General features: G+C 47.9%; 1 protein-coding gene across 2 annotated transcripts in view; it reads left to right on the top strand.

Annotated features, from left to right (window-relative positions):
- The window catches only part of MVB12B (multivesicular body subunit 12B), a 198,091-nt gene that overhangs the window by 161,238 nt on the left and 14,701 nt on the right, over positions 1-22,152 (top strand). The window contains exons 9-10 of one of the 2 annotated variants that reach the window (XM_082627333.1): positions 778-837; positions 1,188-1,824. In XM_082627333.1, coding sequence (XP_082483459.1) covers positions 778-837; positions 1,188-1,190 — 63 coding nt within the window. In that variant the 3' untranslated portion in view covers positions 1,191-1,824. Of the gene's footprint in view, positions 1-777; positions 838-1,187; positions 1,825-22,152 lie in introns of those variants that run through there. The other variant, XM_082627332.1, reaches the window with a different exon arrangement.

Genomic DNA, 22,152 nt, shown 5'->3' with positions numbered 1-22,152 from the left:
ACCTCAGAGACCAGGTTCCCTCCACCCCTCACCGTGCATTATTTCAGCACAGGCTTCTCTGGGCCTCCAGCTGACTCTTGTTGCCATGTGCATTTGATTTTTCATGCTGTCTGGAAAAGCCAGCGTTTTTAAAGAAAGGTCCCCATCTCTATGAAGTCACAGAAATGTCCATTAAAATGCAGTGTTACCATTTTCCACCACCACTGACTTCTTAAACGACAGTTGATGGGCAGTTCCTTCATTACCCTTGCATTTTCAAAGACCTGGAATTCCCTCCAGCTCCTTCTCTGATGCCAAGGAGTCCCAGGCAGAAGATTGGCTGCCTGCCTCATGGAGTTCCTTAGACTCGTTCCAGCACACAGGCGCAGATGTCAGGGCGGTGTGGGGAAGCCGTGGGCACCTCCATCCCCGCGGCTGCAGAAAGAGCACACCGGCTTTTCCTGTGGGCAGGGAGAGACAAGAGGCAGAAATGATTGGTGACAGTCATGGTCTTTCAGGAGAGCCGTGACCCGCCCCCCGGGTGCTGTAGACAGGTGCCTAGGCCGGGGTCCCCACCAGAAGGGACCCCGGTGACGGCCAGGTTTTCTGAGTCTGTGCCAGCTACTGGTCCATTTACCCTCACTCATCACTACAGTCACACTGATGATTTCCATGGAAAAGGAGTGGAGAAAACGCCAGATCACAAGGGGGTTTGAAGTGTCACAATTGTGAATAAGAACAAATGTGAAGCAGCATTTTTCCAGCCGTTTAAAAGGATGACTTGATCTGTATTTTCAGATGCAGCCCTTTGATCTCTTGGGAATCACCATCAAATCTCTGGCAGAAATTGAAAAAGAGGTAAGCAAGCTTCCCAGAGCGGGACAGGTGGGGGGCTTAGGTAATCACTCACTCGACCCAGGGTCTCCCATCCCTATTAGGGTTTGTGTTCCAGGAACAGGAGGGACCTAGGTGTGGGGTGACCCTCTGAGAAAAATACTTTCATTGCATTCAAGTTTATTTCTGAGAAAAAGAAACTCACTTTTAATGTGTATATTACCTAAAGAAATAAGACAGAAGGTTTTACATGATACATGGAACAATCAGTTCTGCTTCATTTTTTTTTTAATGTCATGGCGTAAAGAAGGTAGAGGTTGGGGTGTGTGTGCAGAGTTGGTTTTTCCTCTTTCTGTTTTATTATTTGCCACCAGTAGGAGTTTGGGGAAATGTCAGAGGCTCTTCGTGATTTAGAGGAAGGATCACGGTACATTCCATTGTGCTTGATAAGCCAGACCCCACTTGGCAGCCTGTTTCGAAAGAGTTTGGATGTTTTCCTAATAAAAAAGAAAGAAATCCAGGATTGGAGCACATGTGAAAACTCCGAAGAAGGAGAGCTGAGATAATGGAATCAAGCTAGAGGTCAGATCTGCTGGTGGTCTCCCCACTTTCATAAGACAGCGTTAGCGTGTGTGTCGTCTTTCACATGTAGACGGTTGTTAAGTGGTCACATGTTTGCAGCCAGCTCTCCTCTGAGAGGCACATTTGTCTCAAAGATGGAAATGGTAGAACCATTTCAATATTCTCAGTTCCTCTGGGTTTTCTGTTGTGTACCCAGCTTTCAGAAGCAGGTTGCATTATTGAAAGATGACTGAAATCAAGGAAAATTGAATCAATGTAGTACAACAAATTTCTAAACCTGTCATAGCAAAAACAAGACGAAAAAGTCCCCTTTTGTCTTTGATTTTCAGTAAATCATAAAAACCAACGTGATTGTCATCTATAGATTTTTGGGGGTGGGGGTAAACTTAGGAAAAAGAATTTCTGGCTACCACACCAGAAATATACACGTGCATGGAGCCCCAGGTCAGTCTTGCTCAAAATTAAGGCGGCTGTCTGCTTACAGACTGCCTTTGCTTGAGGTCTCGCACAGGGTGGCGCCAGCAAGCCTATATGGAATGCCTTTGCTGGGATGTGCTCTGGCTGCAGGCGGTGAAGCAGGGCCAGGCGTGGCCTGTGACCTTTCAGGATGGACAAGGTCACACAGACCTTAAGGGGCGCGCGTGGGGGTCCGGTGGTCACACCCCCTCTCTGCTTAAAGCCAGGATAACAGTAGAACCTGTCTCACGAACACTAAATGGATAGATGTGTGAAGCACTGCGGACAGCAATTGCTCGTCACCCTGGGTAGGTGGGGTAGGTGGTGAGTGCCAGAGACTGGGCAGCTGTGAATGTCTCCCCTTCTCTCCCCGCCCATCCTCCTGGGCTGTAACCAGAGCCCCGTTCATTGAAGCACCTGCTACGTGCTCCACTCTGGGCCTGGGCTTTACCTCTGTCATCACCGATTCTCACCCCAAGTTGACCAGGTGGCATTGTTCCTCCCCATTTCATGGGGCAGAAATTGAGACTGAGAGGTGAAATAATAATAGCCAAGACAAGACTGAGACCTAGCATGTCATACTCCAAATCCGCTCCATTATGACGTCGAGTCTGTTGCTCCCTGTCCTACTGATGGGGCTGATGGGGACAGTGGTACCTGGGAGGCCTGTCAACCTGGGTTCTGACCCCGACCGGGCCTTCAGGTTACCAGGACGGGGTGAAATAGGAGAGAGCCCAGTGCAGAGCCAGTACATGTGGTGGAAACCACCATAAGTTCTCTTAATTCTCTTCCCTGCTAAAGGGCCAAAAATGTGTTTGGTTTGAATGCGTTGTCTTGATGTCAGGTGCTCTGAACAGAGCCTGGCGGGGCAGAATCCTCAGTTCTTCCACTTAACCTTTCTGAGCCTCAGTTTCCTCTTCTGTAAAATCAGGATAGTAATAAAAATGCCCTGTAGCGTTTATGGGTTTGACCAAGACAGTCATGGAAGTGGCTTAGAACAGCACCTGCTGTGGCTACTGCCCGGTTAGTTATCAGCGGCTGCTGTCATGGTCATGGTCGTTGTTACTACTGTTCCTTGGTCCACAGGAAGCGGGGAGAGTCGGTGTAAGTCTGTCCTGTTGCAGCCTGGCGAGCTGCCCTCTTGCTGGTGGTGGAGCAGAGACAGCCCCGTTGACCAAGCTTGGCTTGCTTCCTTGTTTTCAGTGATGAGTTAAAAAACACACGTCTGTGTTCTCTGTTGAAAGAAATTAAAGAAAATGTAGGGGAACGGGGAGAGGTTAGAAACGCTACATAGGGTGTAAAACCATCACAAATACCACTGAAGTCAAGGATGCTGTGGAGATTTTCATTTAATCTGAGGATTTAAAAGTTACTTCCACCAGCCATCCACGTGCATTTAATGGTGATTAGTATATTGACATCTACACACTTTGGTGAACGGGCTCCTCCTTCTGCAACAAGGTCAGAGGATTTTCTCCATAAATAAACTGGAACTTGCCCCTTTAAGCCTCTGAACTCAGCATAGCTCCAAGGGTTGGAGGCCGAGGAGAAGCTTTGCCCACGGCCCCCCTGGCCTCACACTCGGGCTCTGTGGGTTGGCCCTGAGTAGCTGGGGATCCCCCTAGTCAGGATGATTTTGCCCCTTTCCATTCCCAGTCTGGCTGCCCTGGTGGAGGCAGGGGGATGTGCTTGGGGAGGGGTCTTGGGGCAGGGGTGCTCCACTGGGGGTTTGCTTTGCTCACATTTACACCATGAAGCCAAGCGCCCTCCCCCAAGAAGGCGGGAGACTTCAGGGCTGACCATGAGCTGCACTATCCCGTTGCCCATCCCGAACACCCCCTTGGATCTCGCCTGGGATTCCCAAGCAGCGGGGAGAGCCCAGCATCAGTGGGGGCTGCTTTGTCTGGGGCAGGCGCCCCCTCCCTTATCCGTCCGTGCCCCCTGGGAGAGGTGGTGTCACCCCAGCTCACAGCAGAAACTTGGGCTTGGGTGACTGCGGCCATAAAGGAAGTGGGGGTGCTCGGCCCTCCCGGCCAGGACAGGCGTGGGCCCGCTCTCCTGCCAACTTGAACGTACTCACCCTGCCCTGCCTGGGGGATGCTTCTGAATTTTAGCCTGCGTGCGCCCTGTCACCACCATTTAGCCTCGGGGACAGGTCACCCCCTGGACAAGCCCCATCACCCCATCAGCCTTGAGCTTGGTGATTAGGGACCCGAGGGATCACCAGCAGCCAGTCCAGGAGTGCCGTCCCCAGCGGCCCTCATCACCACAGCGCGGACCCGCCGTGAACTGAGTAACAGATGCAAAGAGATGAGGTGTCGCCTCCCTGCAGTGGGTGACAGTGCGCCTCCAGCCCGCCAACCCGAGAATCTGACGAGCTCAAGCAAGAGTGTGCCGCTCGGCCCGCCAGTGGGAAGGCGGGACGAGGCTCGCTGGCGGTGTGGGCCGGAGCCGCCTGCCGCGTGGGTGTGTAGATACTGGGTGTCTGCAGGGACGTTTGTGGACAGTGTAGACGGTGGAGGCAACACAGCATGGTGGAGGGACACAGTTTTGGAGTCGAGCCCCCCGGGGTAGCACGCCAAATCTGCCACCTAGGCTGGACCCTGGGGCAAGTCTCCTGGCCTCCCCCTCCTCAGGTTGGCGTGCAGGCCCAGGAATCCCACCCTGGCCGGAGCGCTGGTCCCAAGGCTGCTGCTGTGGCACTGACGGGAGGCCCCGGCAGTCGTGATGTACGCAGCACCTGGTTACGTTTCATGAAAGGCCCCCAAGGAAGGTCATGATTAAAATCAGTGCCCATGCCATCCGGCAGATATGGGGCAAAACATTCTTCAGACGCGCTCAGGTGGCGTGGGCTGTTGAAGCGGAAAAGCCAAGGTTGTAAACCAATTCCCGCTGTGAAGCTGTCCCTCTCCTGGTCCCCAGCGCTGAGCCCAGCCTCCTGCGGCCCGACCCCGCCCTCTAGCAGCCACATCTCCTGCCGTCCATGTCCTTCCGAGGCTCAGAGTAGGGGCTTTGGCATGTACATTACCCCGAGGCAGGAGAGTGTGTGTTTGCTTACCTCCCCTCCGCCCTGGAAGGCGACCAGGGAGCAGCCAGTGGCAGCTGTCGTCAGCAAAGGCGGGGGGCTCTGTGGGGCGGGGGGTGCTTTCTGGCCCTGACCTGGTCCCCTTGCCCTGGGGAGCAGCTGTCTGGCTCTGCAGGAGGGTGGCCGTGACCCCGGGAGGGCTGTGTCCCAGTGAAGCCCTTATTGTTCTCCCTGTTGCCCAAACAAAAGGTTCTCTCTGTTCAAGAGTCGGGAAAAGTGTAATTTCGCAGCCGACCCGTGATGAAGCATCTTCTCTCGGAGTGAGAAGACGGACATATAAATATTCTGTCTCTGCTGCTCTTTATTTCCCTTGTAAGCAGTCACCCTATTTCTCCATCTCATGGATGCCCCATCGCAGCCAGGGTGAGAGCTTCCCAGCTCCTCAGTTTGGGCAACAGCTTCTAAAATAATACCTGTATCTCGGTTACCTTTCCTGCAGCCTGTTTATCCTCCCTCCCCGCCCACTACCCCACCGTCCCCTGTGGCCCGTCCATCCCCAGCCTTGCCTCCCTCACAGACTGCCCTGTCCCTTGTCTCACGAGTGGTGGCCAGGAGACAGTGGCCTGGACTGTAGATTCCGTGCCGTGTGCATAACACTGCAAGCCTCTAAAAATAGGAGCCGGCAATTCCTGTGATTGAAACGGCATCCAGAGTGCCTTCCAGACCCGCACACAAAGCCCTTTCCCCACCTGCTGCCGACCCTCCATGGAAAACCACAATGCTCACCCTCCCTTCTGTGGGCACCACACTCAAAAACGTGGCAAGGGAGCGTCATTAGCCCACCACACTTCCTGGTGGAGCAAACAGCCTCCATTTTCGCTCCACTTTAAGGCTGAAAGACAAGGGAAGGGAGAGTCTAATTAGTAAAGGGACGATCTGATATTAATCACTCCTTTAAAACTGACAAGGGAGGCAGTTCATTTAACCACTTAATTGCTACAGGTTTTTATGGGCTGCTGTTTGCAGACATATTATTTAATGAAGAAATTATAAATCTAAAGGAGCTTAAAATTTTAATTTTATACCTAAATATTTTCCTTGTTCTTATGTTTGTAGTCAATCCTCAAGAGTGTAGTCACGTGGAATGTTCTTTAAATGAACATATTTGCTAACTGGCGTGATTTCAGTTTTTAAAACATTGGTTCCAGCAATTAGGCATTTTTTTCAGTTCCCAAATGACTGGAGAAATTCGTCTTGATTATAATTGCTCTTAGCCACGCATATCTAATTTGTGTCTTTTTAAGTGTTAATTAGTAAACAGTTTGAGCTGACATCTTTATGTGTTTGTGTATTGAAAAATGGGGCTTATTGCTTATTTAGCTTGGGGCAGATTCCACTAGCATTTACGTCACAGCATTGAGGTGAAATTAATGGAAACACATTTGGCATCACGAGGTAAAACGAATTTTTGAATCCAACTTCTGTACATCCACTTTGCATGGACTTCTGCAAGCCCTTCCAATATATGAGATTAGACTGGATTTGGGATGTGCATGTGCAGGAAGAAAGTGAGGCAGAAGATTTTTGTATCAGTAATGAAATGGCAGAGTCCAATTTTATAAAAGCAAAATGTTCATATCCCAGCACAATTGTTCATTCTTTCTACTTTTGGAAAGCTTTCATTGTGCTTATTAATGTTAAAAAGAATTTTGTAGAGGGAGATGTTACAAAATGTGTGATCTCTTTGCACCATCTAGTGGTCAGGTCTTAAACTGCAACAGGAAATAAGGTGTTTTCTATCTGTGAGACTTAGTATTTTCAACACCCAGAATCTTTTCTTCTTTCTTTTTCAGTCAGGAAGCTGATATGTTTTGGGAAAGAAATTTGCCTACTTCAGTTATTAAATAAAAGTTAGTTAATTAAATAGAAGTTAACCTTTCTTATATATTGTTCCGCTCCCCTTTTTTATATTGTTCAAAGACAGAGAGCTGCTACCAAATTCTTACAGAGCTATCACACTGAGTTGAGATAATTTCAGCCAGAAACAAAGGAACCTAATGAATTAGTTTAATGGATAGCCATTCCAAACGCATAAAAGAAGTGTTAGGCTTCTTTTGAAATGTGGGAAGTAGCCTGGGGACCTCCATTTCTTGGACTCTTCAGGAGTCTGACCACAGCTTGGGAACCACTATTTGATGCCACAGACGAGATCAGTTCTCTCCCCATAAATTGTGGCAGACATCATGGGCAGTTTGTCATCTTAAGCAGCTACCCTGCTGATCAGAATCGATTTTTTAATATTTAGTGTTTTCTTTCCGAGTGCAAAGGTTGTGCGTGTTTATTAAAATGCAGACATTACAGAAACATTACAAAGGTGACAGTCCCCCGTGGCCCACTCCTCGGAGAGACACACATACACACACACGTGTGTCAAACAAAGATCACAGGAGTTCAACACTGGACATAATATTCTGTATCTTGCTTTTGCACAGACTGGTGTATCTTGCACAACCTTCCATGTCATTTCACACAAATCTACCTCATTCTTTTTAATGACTATATATGGTTCCCTTTTATGATTGTCATAATTTATTTAAGCAATCCACTACTGATTTACTTTTGAGTTGTTTCCAATTATTTGCTATTACACCGGTACAATATATTTCCTTGTACGTGTGTCTTTGCTCCCTGGGTGTTTCTTAGAAGAATGCATGGTATTACCATTTTGCCTTCCAAAAAGAGTGTGCCCATTTAAACTTCCCCTCCCCCATCCTGTGGTGTGTGAGCGGGTACCTGTTTCCCACATCCTCACTATAGCTAAGCATCACTGGTATTTAAAGGTGAACATCTTTTCATATGTTTATTGGCCATTTGTATTTCTTTTGTGAATCTCTTCTGTTTGTGCCCTTTGCCCAGTTTTTTCTATTGGCTTATTTAGCTTCTTTCATTCATTTTTGAGTTCTTTATGTTCTTTGCAACACCTTCTTTCTGTCTTGTGTTCAAACACACACACACATTCAACCAGTGGCTTTTCACCTTATTAAAGATGTGTTCTGCTATACAATGGTTCTTAATTTTTTCATGGGCAATTTTGTCTTTGTTTTAAGGTTTTATTTTTGACTTCATGTCCTACTTAGAAGATTATAAAAATATTCGCCCATATTTTTTCAAACCCTTTGTGTTTTAATATATTAAAATATTAAATACTTTTCAACTACTGAATCCACCTGAAGTTTATTAGAAGGTAAGATCTAGAACCAGCTTTATTTTATCCTAAAGTGTTAGCCAGTTTTCACAACAGTGTTTACTTTCTTCAGTGAGTTTTCAGTGTTACTCTTATCGGACAGTTCCATCTGTAAGAGGATCAATGGACATTTTTCTTGACTCTGTTCATCTCTGTTCTTTTTATATGATTGCCATACTGCTTTGAATCTGATAGCTTTATAATCAACTTTAATATATGATAAGGTTAGTTCTCCCATCTCACCTCAATTTTTCTAATTATATTCACATGATTATTCTTCCAGCTGAACTTGAGAATCTTTTCAGGGGGAGAAACTCCATTCTAGATGTTTATTGTGACTGCACTGAGCATATAGATTAATAGAGGAACGATTGGTGAAAAGCCAACACCCGGGTCTTTGTTTCTGTCTCTCAGCAGAGTGGAAGGGCGTTCTTTGTGGAGAGCCTGCACCCTTCTTTGTAGGTTATTCCTAGGTGTTTGATGTTTCGTGGCTCTCATGAACAGGATCTTTTCTTCCATTATATTTTCTGTCATTTATGTATCAAAGAGCTGTTGACTTTTGCATCATTTTGTGGGCTGGCTCTCCCACTGACTTCTATTGTTTCTGACGGATTTTCAGTTGCTTTTCTTCAGTTTCGCAGGCCGGAGTTTATGTTGTCTGCAAATACCAACACTGCCTCCTCCTGTCCCTCTTCCTGTGCCTTCGCCTGGCACCGCAGCCAGCTCGGTGAGGTCACTAGGCCACCTTGTCTGGACGGAAGTTTCTAGTTTCTATACTAACCCATAATGCTGCATTTTGGCTTGCTGCATATAGACATATCTTTTTTTTATTATCATGTTAAAGAATTAGCCATCTATTTCTGTTTTCCTAAATGTTTTTATCAGGATTAGATGGTAGCTTTTTTTTTTTTAATTATTTTCATAATACCTTTTCTTTCTTTCTTTATTTTTGGCTGTGTTGGGTCTTCGTTTCTGTGCAAAGGCTTTCTCTAGTTGCAGCAAGTGGGGGCCGCTCTTCGTCGCGGTGCGCGGGCCTCTCGCTGTCGCGGCCTGTCTTGTTGCGGAGCACAGGCTCGAGACGCGCAGGCTCAGTAGTTGTGGCTCACGGGCCTAGTTGCTCTGCGGCATGTGGGATCTTCCCAGACCAGGGCTCGAACCCATGTCCCCTGCATTGGCAGGCAGATTCCCAACCACTGCGCCACCAGGGAAGCCCTAGATGGTAGCTTTTGGTAAATGTCTTCTAATCATCCACTGAGACGATCTTATGTTTTCTCTGCAGGAATGTTAATACGGTAAATTATATTAATAGAGTTCCTAATTCTGAGAGTCTGCGTCCCCCCCCCCTTCTTTGGTTCTGTCGGCAGTGGTGTCGCCAAGCAGCAGCCGCCACCCAGGTCACCAGGTCACTCCTGCAGCGGCCCAGGGCGTTCATCATATAAGTGAGGGAGCCAGGCTGAGCCAGAGCTGATGTTTGGCGGACAGAATTACCTGCCCTGGATACTGTCATGCGTTATATACCTGGGTCATGCAGAACTGAGGTCAAGATGAATATGCCGTCTTTTGAAGTCCATCATAAAAGGATTTTTCTGTCATTTTCTGTCCTTTGGGGAACTCTCATCCCCCAAGTTTGAAAGTAATACCTCCCCCCTGCCAGTTGAACTCTTAGAAGGTTGCCCAGCATGTAGGTAAAAAAATGAGCATGAAGATAAAGAATGGGTAGGGCACCTTCCCAGAGTCACCCCACAGCTTCTCCTTTTCCACTCAGAAATCAGCGCCAGAAAGCGGCATTGTTTTAAATATTTTCCACAGATAACCTAGGAGAGGGAAAATACAAATATCCATTTTTTAGGTGACATTCAGATGAATTCTGACATGCTGACTCAATGAGGGGTGAGCCCCCATGGCTCTTTGCCAACAGAACCGGCGTTTATTCAGCCACAAAGGCGTCTGTCAGTCCCCAGCCCTGCCCAGAGCCCCATGCCGACACCAATGGCTGGACCTGCAGGTACCCGCTGGGCCCCCAGCCTTGCAGCCTGGGAGGGGCCAGGAGAAGGAAGCTTGTTATTAATCACGCAGCAGTCCTAGAATGTGCTTTCCCCCATTTTCCTTAAAATGCGTGGCCTTCTCTTTCATCTTTCTACTTTTAAGAGTCATGGGTGCAAGAAATATTTCACTTTCTTGCTTACTTTGTCCCCATGTGCCCACACAAAATGCACTCACAGTGATAAAATGGCTCTCGACACTCTGGTTGGGCAGTTCGTAGGGAATGGTGGGGACTGCGGCAAACTGGAAAGCACGCCTCTCTCTAAAGGAAGCAGCCTTCGTTCACCTGTGTGAGGCTAAGGGTTGGGGTGCAAGGATGAAGGTCCAGAATCGCCATAGCCCCCTATTTGTTTTATAAAATCTGGAAAATGCTGGCATTTTATGCAAAGTCTCTTCAACTTTGCAACGTTTATAACTATTTTAAACACCACACAGGCCACCAGTGTGTGAACCTCCAGCTTGCCCATGTCTGTGCATGGAGATACAAACACAGATCACATGTCGACTCATAATTTCACCATTCACAGGGGTGATGTGAACAAGCCCTGGGGTCAGCACTTTGCCTCCATGAGTTAAATACCACGGATTAGGGGCCATCACACCATCAGGCTCAGAGGCTGTGGGAATTCAGAGGACCCAGGGCTGGACCGACACACTGCTGCTTCCAAAGACAAGACCAGAATGACCTGCCCCCTGCCTGAGGACTGAGTCCCTAAGCTAGCTGTCTTCTCTCCTTTGCATTGAGCTGTCCCCAGAGCCTGATCTGACCCTTCACTCACCTATCCACCCACCCGTCCATCCATCCACCTGTGTCTCCATCCACTCATTCATCCACCCATTCACCTTCCCCCTCCCCACAGCCTGTACCATCCATCCATCCATCCATCCATCCATCCATCATTCATTCATTTATTCATCTATTCTGGGCCACAGCTTCTACCAGCCTCTGAAGCTACAGAAATGTCTGAGGCCCCATCCCGACCCTGCACTTAAGGAGGAGATGGAAAGTGATGTGGGGCCCTGGAAGCTAGTGATTAGTCCTCCCTGGAGGAGGATGAATGTCCCAGAGGGAGTAGCATTCGGAAAGGCACAGAGGTGTGGTGCTTCACAGGAAGAGGGAGGGGAGATCTGAGAAGCCATGTGTGGGGAAAGGTGTGTGCAGAAACCTTTGACGCCTCACTCCCGGAGCAGGGGCTGGGGCTCCGCCCGGGTGGGGACGTAGGAGTTACTTCACTGCTCTTTGATGCTCTGTCGGTTCCTAGGTGGAGATGCTCCTGAGCTGAGGGTGCCCTGAGAGTGGGGGGGCTCTCGCGGCACTGGGCCCAGGGCAGTAGGCCGTGTAGGGTGCTGGTGGGTGTCACCATCCCCGCCCCGGGACTCCCCGGCTTACAGCAGGAAAGGGGCGGGGGGTGCTGATGAGGGTTGATGAAAATGACCTGGGTGCCCCGGAGTCAAAAGAGGTACGGCTTGAATCGGCACGTGGTCCATGCATTCATCCGGCAGCCGTGCCCTGTGCCCAGACAGACGTGGTGCCTGCTCCTGGAGCAGGTGGGTCCTGAGGGGTCCTTTTTCAGCCCCTCATTTAGGGTGAGACTGAGCAGTGGGACTGGGTGGGGCTCAGGGTTTCTGACTCTGGGGTTGCTGCTCTCGGGTCAGAGCTGAGGAGCCCAACGGGAAAGCCAGAAGGGAAACACAGAAGAGGCTTCCCGCGAGGGTCGCACCGACCCCGCTGTGGGCTTGTTGTGGGACCCGCCCGCTTCTCGACCCCGGTGGCCTCCGTCAGCTTCCTCCCCTCTCTGAGCCCCGCCGTGCTCACGTGGGAAGGACAGCAGTACCAGCTTCACTGGGCGTGAGGATTCTGTCCCCGACCCTGGCTTGGGACCCGAAGGCTCCCGCCCCTCCTGTCCCCTTATTAGTGACCACAGGGCTCATGGGCTGTAGTCCAGGAGCCCTGACCTCCAGGCCCAGCTGTGGGCTCTCAGCAAGTGAGGGGATGAACAAGGCATCTCCCCAGCTCGGGGGTATTTCAGGACCGCCCCCCCGCCCAGGTCTGGGGGGCAGTCCTGGCTTCCCTCCATCCCCCGGGCCCCAGTGTGCACGTGACAGCCCTTCTCTGGACAGAGCCTTTCTACAGGCTTGTCAACCCCAGGGCCTCCCCCTTTCACCCAGTTTTTTGGATGTCTCTGTGGAACCATGATCCAAGTATGAAACGAGCACTCCTGTGGGAAGAAATGGGGAGACTCAGGCCACAGGGTGTCCCCTCCTCAGGCCTGACCCTGCCCCTCTGGTCCTTAGTGGCCCTTTTCATAGCTTGAAGGGGTGGAGTATTCAAATCAGCTGGACGGACCCTCCCAGCACACAGAGGAGGCCTGCGCCGTGGCACCTGAGGCCCCTCAGGGCCCACTTCTCACAATGGCACCTGCCCCTTTCCTCTCCAGGGGTACCCGAGATCCAGCAGCCAGGCTTCCAGAAACAGATGGGAGGACACAGTCCTCGTGTGAGGAGAGGAAGCTTCCTGGAGCTGAAATTCCCAGAGGGGCTGAACCCGGGCTGACACAGCAGGTGTCATGGCCTGGCCCGTGGGGCCAGGACAGGTGCCAGGACAGGCTTGGGAAAGGCAGGCTGTGGGGACGGCCGGGGCCACTGCTCAGAACCTCACCCACCGCCCATCTGCCCTGGGGACCCGCCATGACTGTCACTCCAGCCCTGCGCCAGACTTCAAGTTGGCTGGTGTCTTGTTCCTTTACTTCCCCCTACCTGTCCTCACCTGGCCAGGGCCCTGAGGCCCAGCCTGGGCTCCTTCAGACCCACTCTAGCCACATCCTTCCAGGCCCTTCTGTGACCCCCACCTGTCCCCCATTTCGGAATTCCACCCGTATGAGAGGTGCGTGTAGACACCGGTCCTGAGGCTGGTTGCCCCACCAGCAGTGTGCCTGTCCCCGCCCCTGGCCTCATCCAGCCCTCAGGGACCTTGGGAAGTTTAATCCTTCCCTGAGCCTCAGCTTCCGCATCTCAAAACTCGGGTTCTAAAAACAATCCCTTACTGCTGTTTCTTGTCTGGAGCCCTCTCGTTGGTTTGATAGTTACAAGACCCAGGGAGGGAAGGGTGGGAGGGTGTATGCTTGCCTTTGCTTCTTTCCCCTCTATTTTATTTAGCAAAAGGTTTCAGGTAGTGGTTCTCTACCTGCTTAACCATTAAAGTCCCTTGGATGCTTTTAAGAAATGCTGATGCCTGCCCTGCCCTCACCCCACCCCGACCCCAGGCAGGGCCCAGGCAGCACTGGCTTTGGTTCAAACCCTTGATTCTGGTGCACATGGAGGACTGCTTTTTCACTCTCAAGAGTGGGTGGGGGGCTTGATCACCCTCCTTCTGCCATGAGGCTGGGGCTAGAGGGACTTGGCCTCCCCAGTGCAGCTGGAAACCAAGGTCGGCATCTCCCACCGCCAGAATGCTGGCCTCACTGTGACAAAAGGCTCTTGTAATCTGGGAATCGCGTGCTGTGGCTCGAGAGGTCTGATACGTTGGTGGCAGGGTCTTCTGCCAGGGGCCCACCATCCTCGGCCCAGGGAAGCCCCACAGAGCCCCTGACAGCGACATCTCTTTCCTGGACTTCCTGCTGCTGTGATAATGGCCCATGCCCACCAGAGGGCGCTGTGGCCAGGGCTGGGCGCCGCTCGGTTGAGCTCAGCTCTGCGAACCAAAATGCTTTTTAATTGAAAATTTTTTTAATTCAAAAAGGATTTGCTGTTTGTACGCGAGTGCAGGTTTTCCTCATGCAGGAGGCTAATGTTCTGAGTCAACAGATCCGGGCCCAAATCCACCTTCAAAGGTACTCAGTGTTTGCCCAAGGGAGTGAAAGGGCTTCCAGAAGCGGCCCTAGTCTCTTGGGCAAACACTTTGGGGCCAGCAATCCCAGGCAGAGGACAGCGTCTGTGGGAAGGGTTATCCACGGCCTAAGGGGGATTATGACGGGGGACATATGTTGAAATTTCATTCGGGGAGTTAGAGAAAACAAGAGGTGCTTTTCTCCAGCCAAGATAACCTACAAAGGGAAGAATCTAAAGGGCAGGGGCGGGCGGACGGCAATCTGTGCGGCGAGTCCCTGGCCCCCTCCTGGGGCGGCGGCGAACTTGGGCAGTGAGTCAGGAGGAGGCGGCGTGTGTACTCCTGATTCTCCCCCCGCCCCCGAGGGTGAGAGAAGCAGGAGTTTGGCAGTTTGTCCTTGAAGACCCTTCTATACCCCCTCCCGCAGTGACCGTGTCCCTACCCCTGGCCACAAAGACTGGCCTCCGACCCCCCACCAGGGCCCTTCCACCCTGGCCTGCCCACCTGCGCCCCCTCGTCCCGCCCCCCACCCTGCCATCAGGAGCGCCCTTGCCGGGCCCACCCCCGCAGCGTCCAGGTCTGCGGCCCTCTTCCAGGCCAGCTCTGGACGTCTGGGAGCACGGGCTTCCGTCTCCCTCCACACACTCCTTGTGGCCAGCCCCCAACTAACCAAGGCGGCCTCGCTGACCTGGGCGTCCCCGCCACCCTGGGAGCCGGACACAGCAACACTCTGGAAGAGCAGAGGTGGCACAGCCCACAGCTGCCTCCCCAGCGCGTGACGGTGCCCCTGCAGGGCGCCTGGCGCTGGGCTCGCTCCCTCACCTCTGCTGCGGCCCCAGGTGGGTGTCTCCCAGGCAAGGCCTCAAAGCAGCCAAAGCGAGCCCCCCTCCCACCAGCCTCCTCCCCCACCCTCTCCCCCAGCCCCTCTTCAGCAGCCCCTCACCCCTGATGCCTCTGGTCTCCTCTCTGCTCACTCCCATCCACATCCACTCCCACATCTCACTGATTGGGCCACGGAACCGACCCACAGCATCAGGTCACCTGGGAGCTGGTTCATGATGCAGAATCTCAGGCCCCACCCGAGACCTAGTGAGTCAGGACCTGCGTGTGTTAAAGGCTGATCAGCCTGCTGTTAACAGCCTCTTCAGAGCTGGGTGCCCCCCTCTCCCCATGCCTAAGGAGAGACCACACTCGCCAGTCCATGTCAGCACTGCTCTCTTGAACCTTTGCCCACCCAGAACTGCCCCTGCTAAGATCACCATGTGTTTTTAACTACCGTGCCCCCAGCCCGTGCAGCTCAGGCACTGCTGCCCTCCTCCCTGGCCCCTGGGTCCATCGTCAGGGCTAGTTTCCTCCTCCCTTCCTGGCCCCAAGTGCCAGGCCCATCCTCTTGTCTTCCGACCCTGGGTGCTTTTCTCGAAACAGCTCCACACCTGTAACTCCAGCTACCCTGCCCCCCAAGTGCTTCCACTTCCCATCCCTTTATTCCTGGTTCCATATGTCTCCAGCAGGGCTTGTGGCACCCCCTGGGTGCTCCTCAGGGACCACCCTCGGCCATTGGCAGAAATGCTCTTATGCTCTCTCCCCCACGCTGCTTTCGTCCTGTGTTGCCCATTTGGGTTAAAGGCCCCGGTGTGCCCGTGTCCATCCCCTGCCACTCTTGTAGGGCTCTCACCTGGCCCCAGCGCCCAGCACGGGGGCAGGGAATGTGATGGGTGCCGATGGAGCCGTGATGCGCCTGAGCAGCCACCAGGTGACGGTATTGTCCCAAACTTTGCCCGAAGGCCTGGTCCGGGGCTGCACTGCTCCTCCAGCCTCTTGGGAGCTGGAGTCCCCAGGCCATGGTCATTAGCAGGAAGGTGGGGCTACTTTGATGGGCTCCCCCACGTAGCCAACAGATGTGCAGCGAGTGCTTGCGTGGTGCTGGGGAAGGCAGGCCCTTAACCTGCCTCACCTCGTCCTACCTTCACAATAGGCCCCGGGAGTAGAGGTCATCACGCCACCTTTTTTATCGAGGTATAATTGACATATAACATTGTATTAGTTGCGGGTGTACATGTTTCACTATTTGTGTATAGTGCAAAGCGATCATCATAGTAAGTGTGGTTAATATCCCTCATCATACACAGTAACAATTTTTTGACTTCTGACGAGAACTTTTAATATTTAGCAACTGTCAAAGATGCAATACGGTATTAATAACTGTAGTCACCAGGCTGTACATCCCCCCCGCATGGCGAAGTTATTTCGTGACTAGAAGTTTGTGCCTTTTGACTCCCTCCACCCGTTTCGTGCACCCCACCCCACCGCTGCCTGTGGCAACCACCCATCTGCTCTCTGCACAGTGAGCTTGGTTTTGTGGTTGCTGCTGTTGCTGTGTTCTAGAGTCCGCATATAAGTGAGATCAGATGGTGTTTGTCTTTCTCTGTCTGACTTATTTCATTTAGCATAATGCCCTCAAGGTCCATCTGTGTTGTCACAAAGGCAAGATTTCATTATTTTATTTTTTATTTATTTAAAAAAAATTTTATTGAAGTATAGTTGATTTACAATGTTGTGTTTCAGGTGTACAGCAAAGTGATTCAGTTATGTATGTGTGTATATATACACATACATACATATATTCTTTTTCAGATTCTTTTCCCTTATAGGTTATTACAAAATATTGAGTATATTTCGCTGTGCTATACAGTAGGTCCTTGTTGGTTATCTATATTATATATAGCAGTGTGTATATGTTAATCCCAAACTCCTAGTTTATCCCTCCCCCCTGCTTTTCCTTTGGTAACCATAAATCTGTTTTCTATATGTCTGTGTGTCTATTTCTGTCTTGTATATAAGTTCATTTGTATCATTTTTTTCAGATTCCACATGTAAGCGATATCATATGATATTTGTCTTTCTCCGTTGGATTTACTTCACTTAGTATGATAATCTCTAGCTCCATCCATGTTGCTGCAATTGGCATTATTTCATTCCTTTTTATGGCTGAGTAGTATTCTATTGTGTTTGTGTGTGTATATATATATATATGAACATTGGGGTGCATGTATCTTTTCGAATTATGGTTTTTTCCAGATATATGCCCAGGAGTGGGATTGCAGGATCATATGGTAGCTCTATTCTTAGTTTTTTAAGGAACCTCCGTACTGTTTTCCAGTCCTGTTCTCTGGTTATACCAGTTTACATTCCCACCAACACTGTAGGAGGGTTCCTTTTTCTCCACACCCTCTCCAGCATTTATTATTCGTAGACTTTTTGATGATGGCCATTCTGACCAGTGTGAGGTGATACCTCATTGTAGTTTATATCCGCATTTCTATATTAGCAATGTTGAGCATCTTTTCATGTGCCTTTTGGCCATCTGTTATGTCTTCTTTGGAGAAATGTCTATTTAGATCTTCTGCCCATTTTTTGATTGGGTTGTTTGGGCTTTTTTGATATTGAGCTGTATGAGCTGTTTGCATATTTTGGAGATTAATCCCTTGTCAGTCACATCATTTGCAAGTATTTTCTCCCGTTCTATAGGTTGTTTATGGTTTCCTTTGCTGTGCAAAAACTTTTAAGTTTAATGAGGTCCCAGTTATTTATTTTTGTTTTTATTTCCATTACTCTAGGAGATGGATCCAAAAAGGTATTGCTACGATTTGTGTCAAAGAGTGTTCTGCCTATGTTTTCCTATAGGAGCAGTTAGGTCTTTAATCCACTTTGAGTTTACTTTTGTGTATGATGTTAGAGAATGTTCTAATTTCATTCTTTTACATGTAGCTGTCCAGTTTTCCCAGCACCACTTAATGAAGAAACTGTCTTTTCTCTATTCTATGCTCTTGCCTCCTTTGTTGTAGATTGATTGACCATAATTGCATGGGTTTATTTCTAGGCTTTCTATCATGTTCCATTGATCTATATATTCTTTTTTGTGCCAGTACCATACTGTTTTAATTACTGTAGCTTCGTAATATAGTCTGAAGTCAGGGAGCCTGATTCCTCCAGCTTCACTTTTCTTTCTCAAGATTGCTTTGGCTATGCAGAGTATTTTGTGTTTCCATACAAATTTTAAGGATTTTTCTTGTTCTAGTTCTGTGAAAATGCCGTTGGTAATTTGATAGGGATTACATTGAATCTGTAGATTGCCTAGGGTAGGAGAGTTATTTTGACAATATTGATTCTTCCAATCCAAGAACACAGTGTATCTTTCCATCTGTTTGTGTCATCTTCAGTTTCTTTCATCAGTGCCTTATAGTTTTTGGAGTACAGATCTTTTGCCTCCTTGGGTAATTTTTTTTTAACATTTTTATTGGAGTATAATTGCTTTACAATGGTGTGTTACTTTCTGCTTCATAACAAAGTGAATCAGTTATACATATACATATGTTCCCATATCTCTTCCCTCTTAGGTCTCCCTCCCTCCCACCCTCCCTATCCCACCCCTCTAGGTGGTCACAAAGCACCAAGCTGATCTCCCTGTGCCATGCAGCTGCTTCCCACTAGCTATCTATTTTACGTTTGGTAGTGTATATATGTCCATGCCACTCTCTCACTTTGTCACAGCTTACCCTTCCCTCTCCCCATATCCTCAAGTCCATTCTCTAGTAGGTCTGTGTCTTTATTCCCTTAGCCCTAGGTTCTTCATGACCTTTTTTTTTCCTTAGATTCCATACATATGGGTTAGCATACGGTATTTCTTTCTCTCTTTCTGACTTATTTCACTCTGTATGACAGACCCGAGGTCCATCCACCTCACTACAAATAACTCAATTTCGTTTCTTTTTATGGCTGAGTAATATTCCATTGTATATATGTGCCACATCTTCTTTATCCATTCATCTGATGATGGACACTTAGGTTGTTTCCATCTCCGGGCTATTGTAAATAGGGCTGCAATGAACATTTTGGTACATGACTCTTTTTGAATTATGGTTTTCTCAAGGTATATGCCCAGTAGTGGGATTGCTGGGTCATATGGTAGTTCTATTTGTAGTTTTTTAAGGAACCTCCATACCGTTCTCCATAGTGGCTGTATCAATTTACATTCCCACCAGCAGTGCAAGAGTGTTCCCTCTTCTCCACACCCTCTCCAGCATTTATTGTTTCTAGATTTTTTGATAATGGCCATTCTGACTGGTGTGAGATGTGATCTCATTGTAGTTTTGATTTGCATTTCTCTAATGATTAATGATGTTGAGCATCCTTTCATGTGTTTGTTGGCAATCTATATATCTTCTTTGGAGAAATGTCTATTTAGGTCTTCTGCCCATTTTTGGATTGGGTTGTTTGTTTTCTTGATATTGAGCTGCATGAGCTGCTTGTATATTTTGGAGATTAATCCTTTGTCAGTTGCTTCATTTGCAAATATTTTCTCCCATTCTCAGGGTTGTCTTTCGGTCTTGTTTATGGTTTCCTTTGCTGTGCAAAAGCTTTTAAGTTTCATTAGGTCCCATTTGTTTATTTTTGTTTTTATTTCCATTTCTCTAGGAGGTGGGTCAAAAAGGATCTTGCTGTGATTTATGTCATAGAATGTTCTGCCTATGTTTTCCTCTAAGAGTTTGATAATGTCTGGCCTTAAATTTAGGTCTTTAATCCATTTTGAGTTTATTTTTATGTATGGCGGTAGGGAGTGTTTCATACTTTTAAATGTCCCTTTCCAGTTTTCCCAGCACCACTTACTGAAGAGTCTGTCTTCTATCCACTGTATATTCTTGCCTCCTTTATCAAAGATAAGGTGACCATATGTGCGTGGGTTTATCTCTGGGCTTTCTATCCTGTTCCATTGATCTACATTTCTGTTTTTGTGCCAGTACCATACTGTCTTGATTACTATAGCTTTGTAGTATAGTCTGAAGTCAGGGAGCCTGATTCCTCCAGCTCCATTTTTCGTTCTCAAGATTGCTTTGGGGCTTCCCTGGTGGTGCAGTGGTTGGGAGTCCGCCTGCCGATGTAGGGGACACGGGTTCGTGCCCCAGTCCGGAAAGATCCCACATGCCGCGGAGTGGCTAGGCCCGTGAGCCATGGCCGCTGAGCCTGCGCATCCAGAGCCTGTGCTCCGCAACGGGAAAGGCCACAACAGTGAGAGGCCCGCGTACCACCAAAAAAAACCAAAACAAACAAAAAAAAAACATTGCTTTGGCTATTCGGGGTCTTTTGTGTTTCCATACAAATTGTGAAATTTTTTGTTCTAGTTCTGTGAAAAATGCAAGTGGTAGTTTGATAGGGATCGCATTGAATCTGTAGATTGCTTTGGGTAGTAGAGTCATTTTCACAATGTTGATTCTTCCAATCCAAGAACGTGGTATAGCTCTCCATCTATTTGTATTATCTTTAATTTCTTTCATCAGTGTCTTATAATTTTCTGCATACATGTCTTTTGTCTCCTTATGTAGGTTTATTCCTAAATATTTTATTCTTTTTGTTGTAATGGTAAATGGGAGTGTTTTCTTCATTTCACTTTCAGATTTTTCATCATTAGTATATAAGAATGCCAGAGATTTCTGTGCATTAATTTTGTATCCTGCTACTTTACCAAATTCATTGATTAGCTCTAGTAGTTTTCTGGTAGCATCTTTAGGATTTTCTGTGTATAGTATCATGTCACCTGCGAACAGTGACAGCTTTACTTCTTCTTTTCCGTATAGTATCATGTCATCTGCGAACAGTGACAGCTTTACTTCTTCTTTTCCGATTTGGATTCCTTTTGTTTCTTTTTCTTCTCTGATTGCTGTGGCTGGAACTTCCAAAACTATGTTGAATAAGAATGGTGAGAGTGGGCAACCTTGTCTTGTTCCTGGTCTTAGTGGAAATGGTTTCAGTTTTTCACCATTGAGGATGATGTTGGCTGTGGGTTTGTCATATATGGCCTTTATTATGTTGAGGCAGGTTCCCTCTATGCCCACTTTCTTGAGAGTTTTTATCATAAATGGGTGTTGAATTTTGTCAGAAGCTTTTTCTTCATCTATTGAGATGATCATATGGTTTTTCTCCTTCCATTTGTTAATATGGTGTATCACATTGATTGATTTGCATATATTGAAGAATCCTTGCATTCCTGGAATAAACCCCACTTGATCATGGTGTATGATCCTTTTAATGTGCTGTTGGATTCTGTTTGCTAGTATTTTGTTGAGGATTTTTGCATCTATATTCATCAGTGATATTGGCCTGTAGTTTTCTTTCTTTGTGACATCCTTGTCTGGTTTTGGTATCAAGGTGATGGTGGCCTCGTAGAATGAGTTTGGGAGTGTTCCTCCCTCTGCTATACTTTGGAAGAGTTTGAGAAGGATAGGTGTTAGTTAGCTCTTCTCTAAATGTTTGATAGAATTCGCCTGTGAAGCCATCTAGTCCTGGGCTTTTGTTTGTTGGAAGATTTTTAATCACAGTTTCAATTTCAGTGCTTGTGATTGGTCTGTTCATATTTTCTATTTCTTCCTGGTTCAGTTTCGGCAGGTTGTGCATTTCTAAGAATTTGTCCATTTCTTCCAGGTTGTCCGTTTTATTGGCATAGAGTTGCTTGTAGTAATCTCTCATGATCTTTTGTATTTCTGCAGTGTCAGTTGTTACTTCTCCTTTTTCATTTCTAATTCTATTGATTTGAGTCTTCTCCCTTTTTTTCTTGATGAGTCTGGCTAATGGTTTATCAATTTTGTTTATCTTCTCAAAACCTTTTAGTTTTATTGATCTTTGCTATCATTTCCTTCATTTCTTTTTCATTTATTTCTGATCTGATCTTTATGATTTCTTTCCTTCTGCTAACTTTGGGGGCTTTTTGTTCTTCTTTCTCTAATTGCTTTAGGTTCAAGGTTAAGTTGTTTATTTGAGATGTTTCCTGTTTCTTCAGGTAGGATTGTATGGATATAAACTTCCCTCTTAGAACTGCTTTTGCTGCATCCCATAGGTTTTGGGTCATCATGCTCCATTGTCATTTGTTTCTAGGTATTTTTTGATTACCTTTTTGATTTCTTCAGTGATCACTTCGTTATTAAGTAGTGTATTGTTTAGCCTCCATGTGTTTGTATTTTTTACAGATCTTTTCCTGTAATTGATATCTAGTCTCATAGCGTTGTGGTCAGAAAAGATAGTTGATATGATTTCAATTTTCTTAAATTTACCAAGGCTAGATTTGTGACCCAAGATATGATCTATCCTGGAGAATGTTCCATGAGCACTTGA

The sequence above is a fragment of the Mesoplodon mirus genome (assembly GCF_964341445.2).
Source record: "Mesoplodon mirus genome assembly, chromosome: 1".
Taxonomy (NCBI): Eukaryota; Metazoa; Chordata; class Mammalia; order Artiodactyla; family Ziphiidae; genus Mesoplodon; species Mesoplodon mirus.
This window is presented reverse-complemented; position numbering and strand designations above follow the sequence as displayed.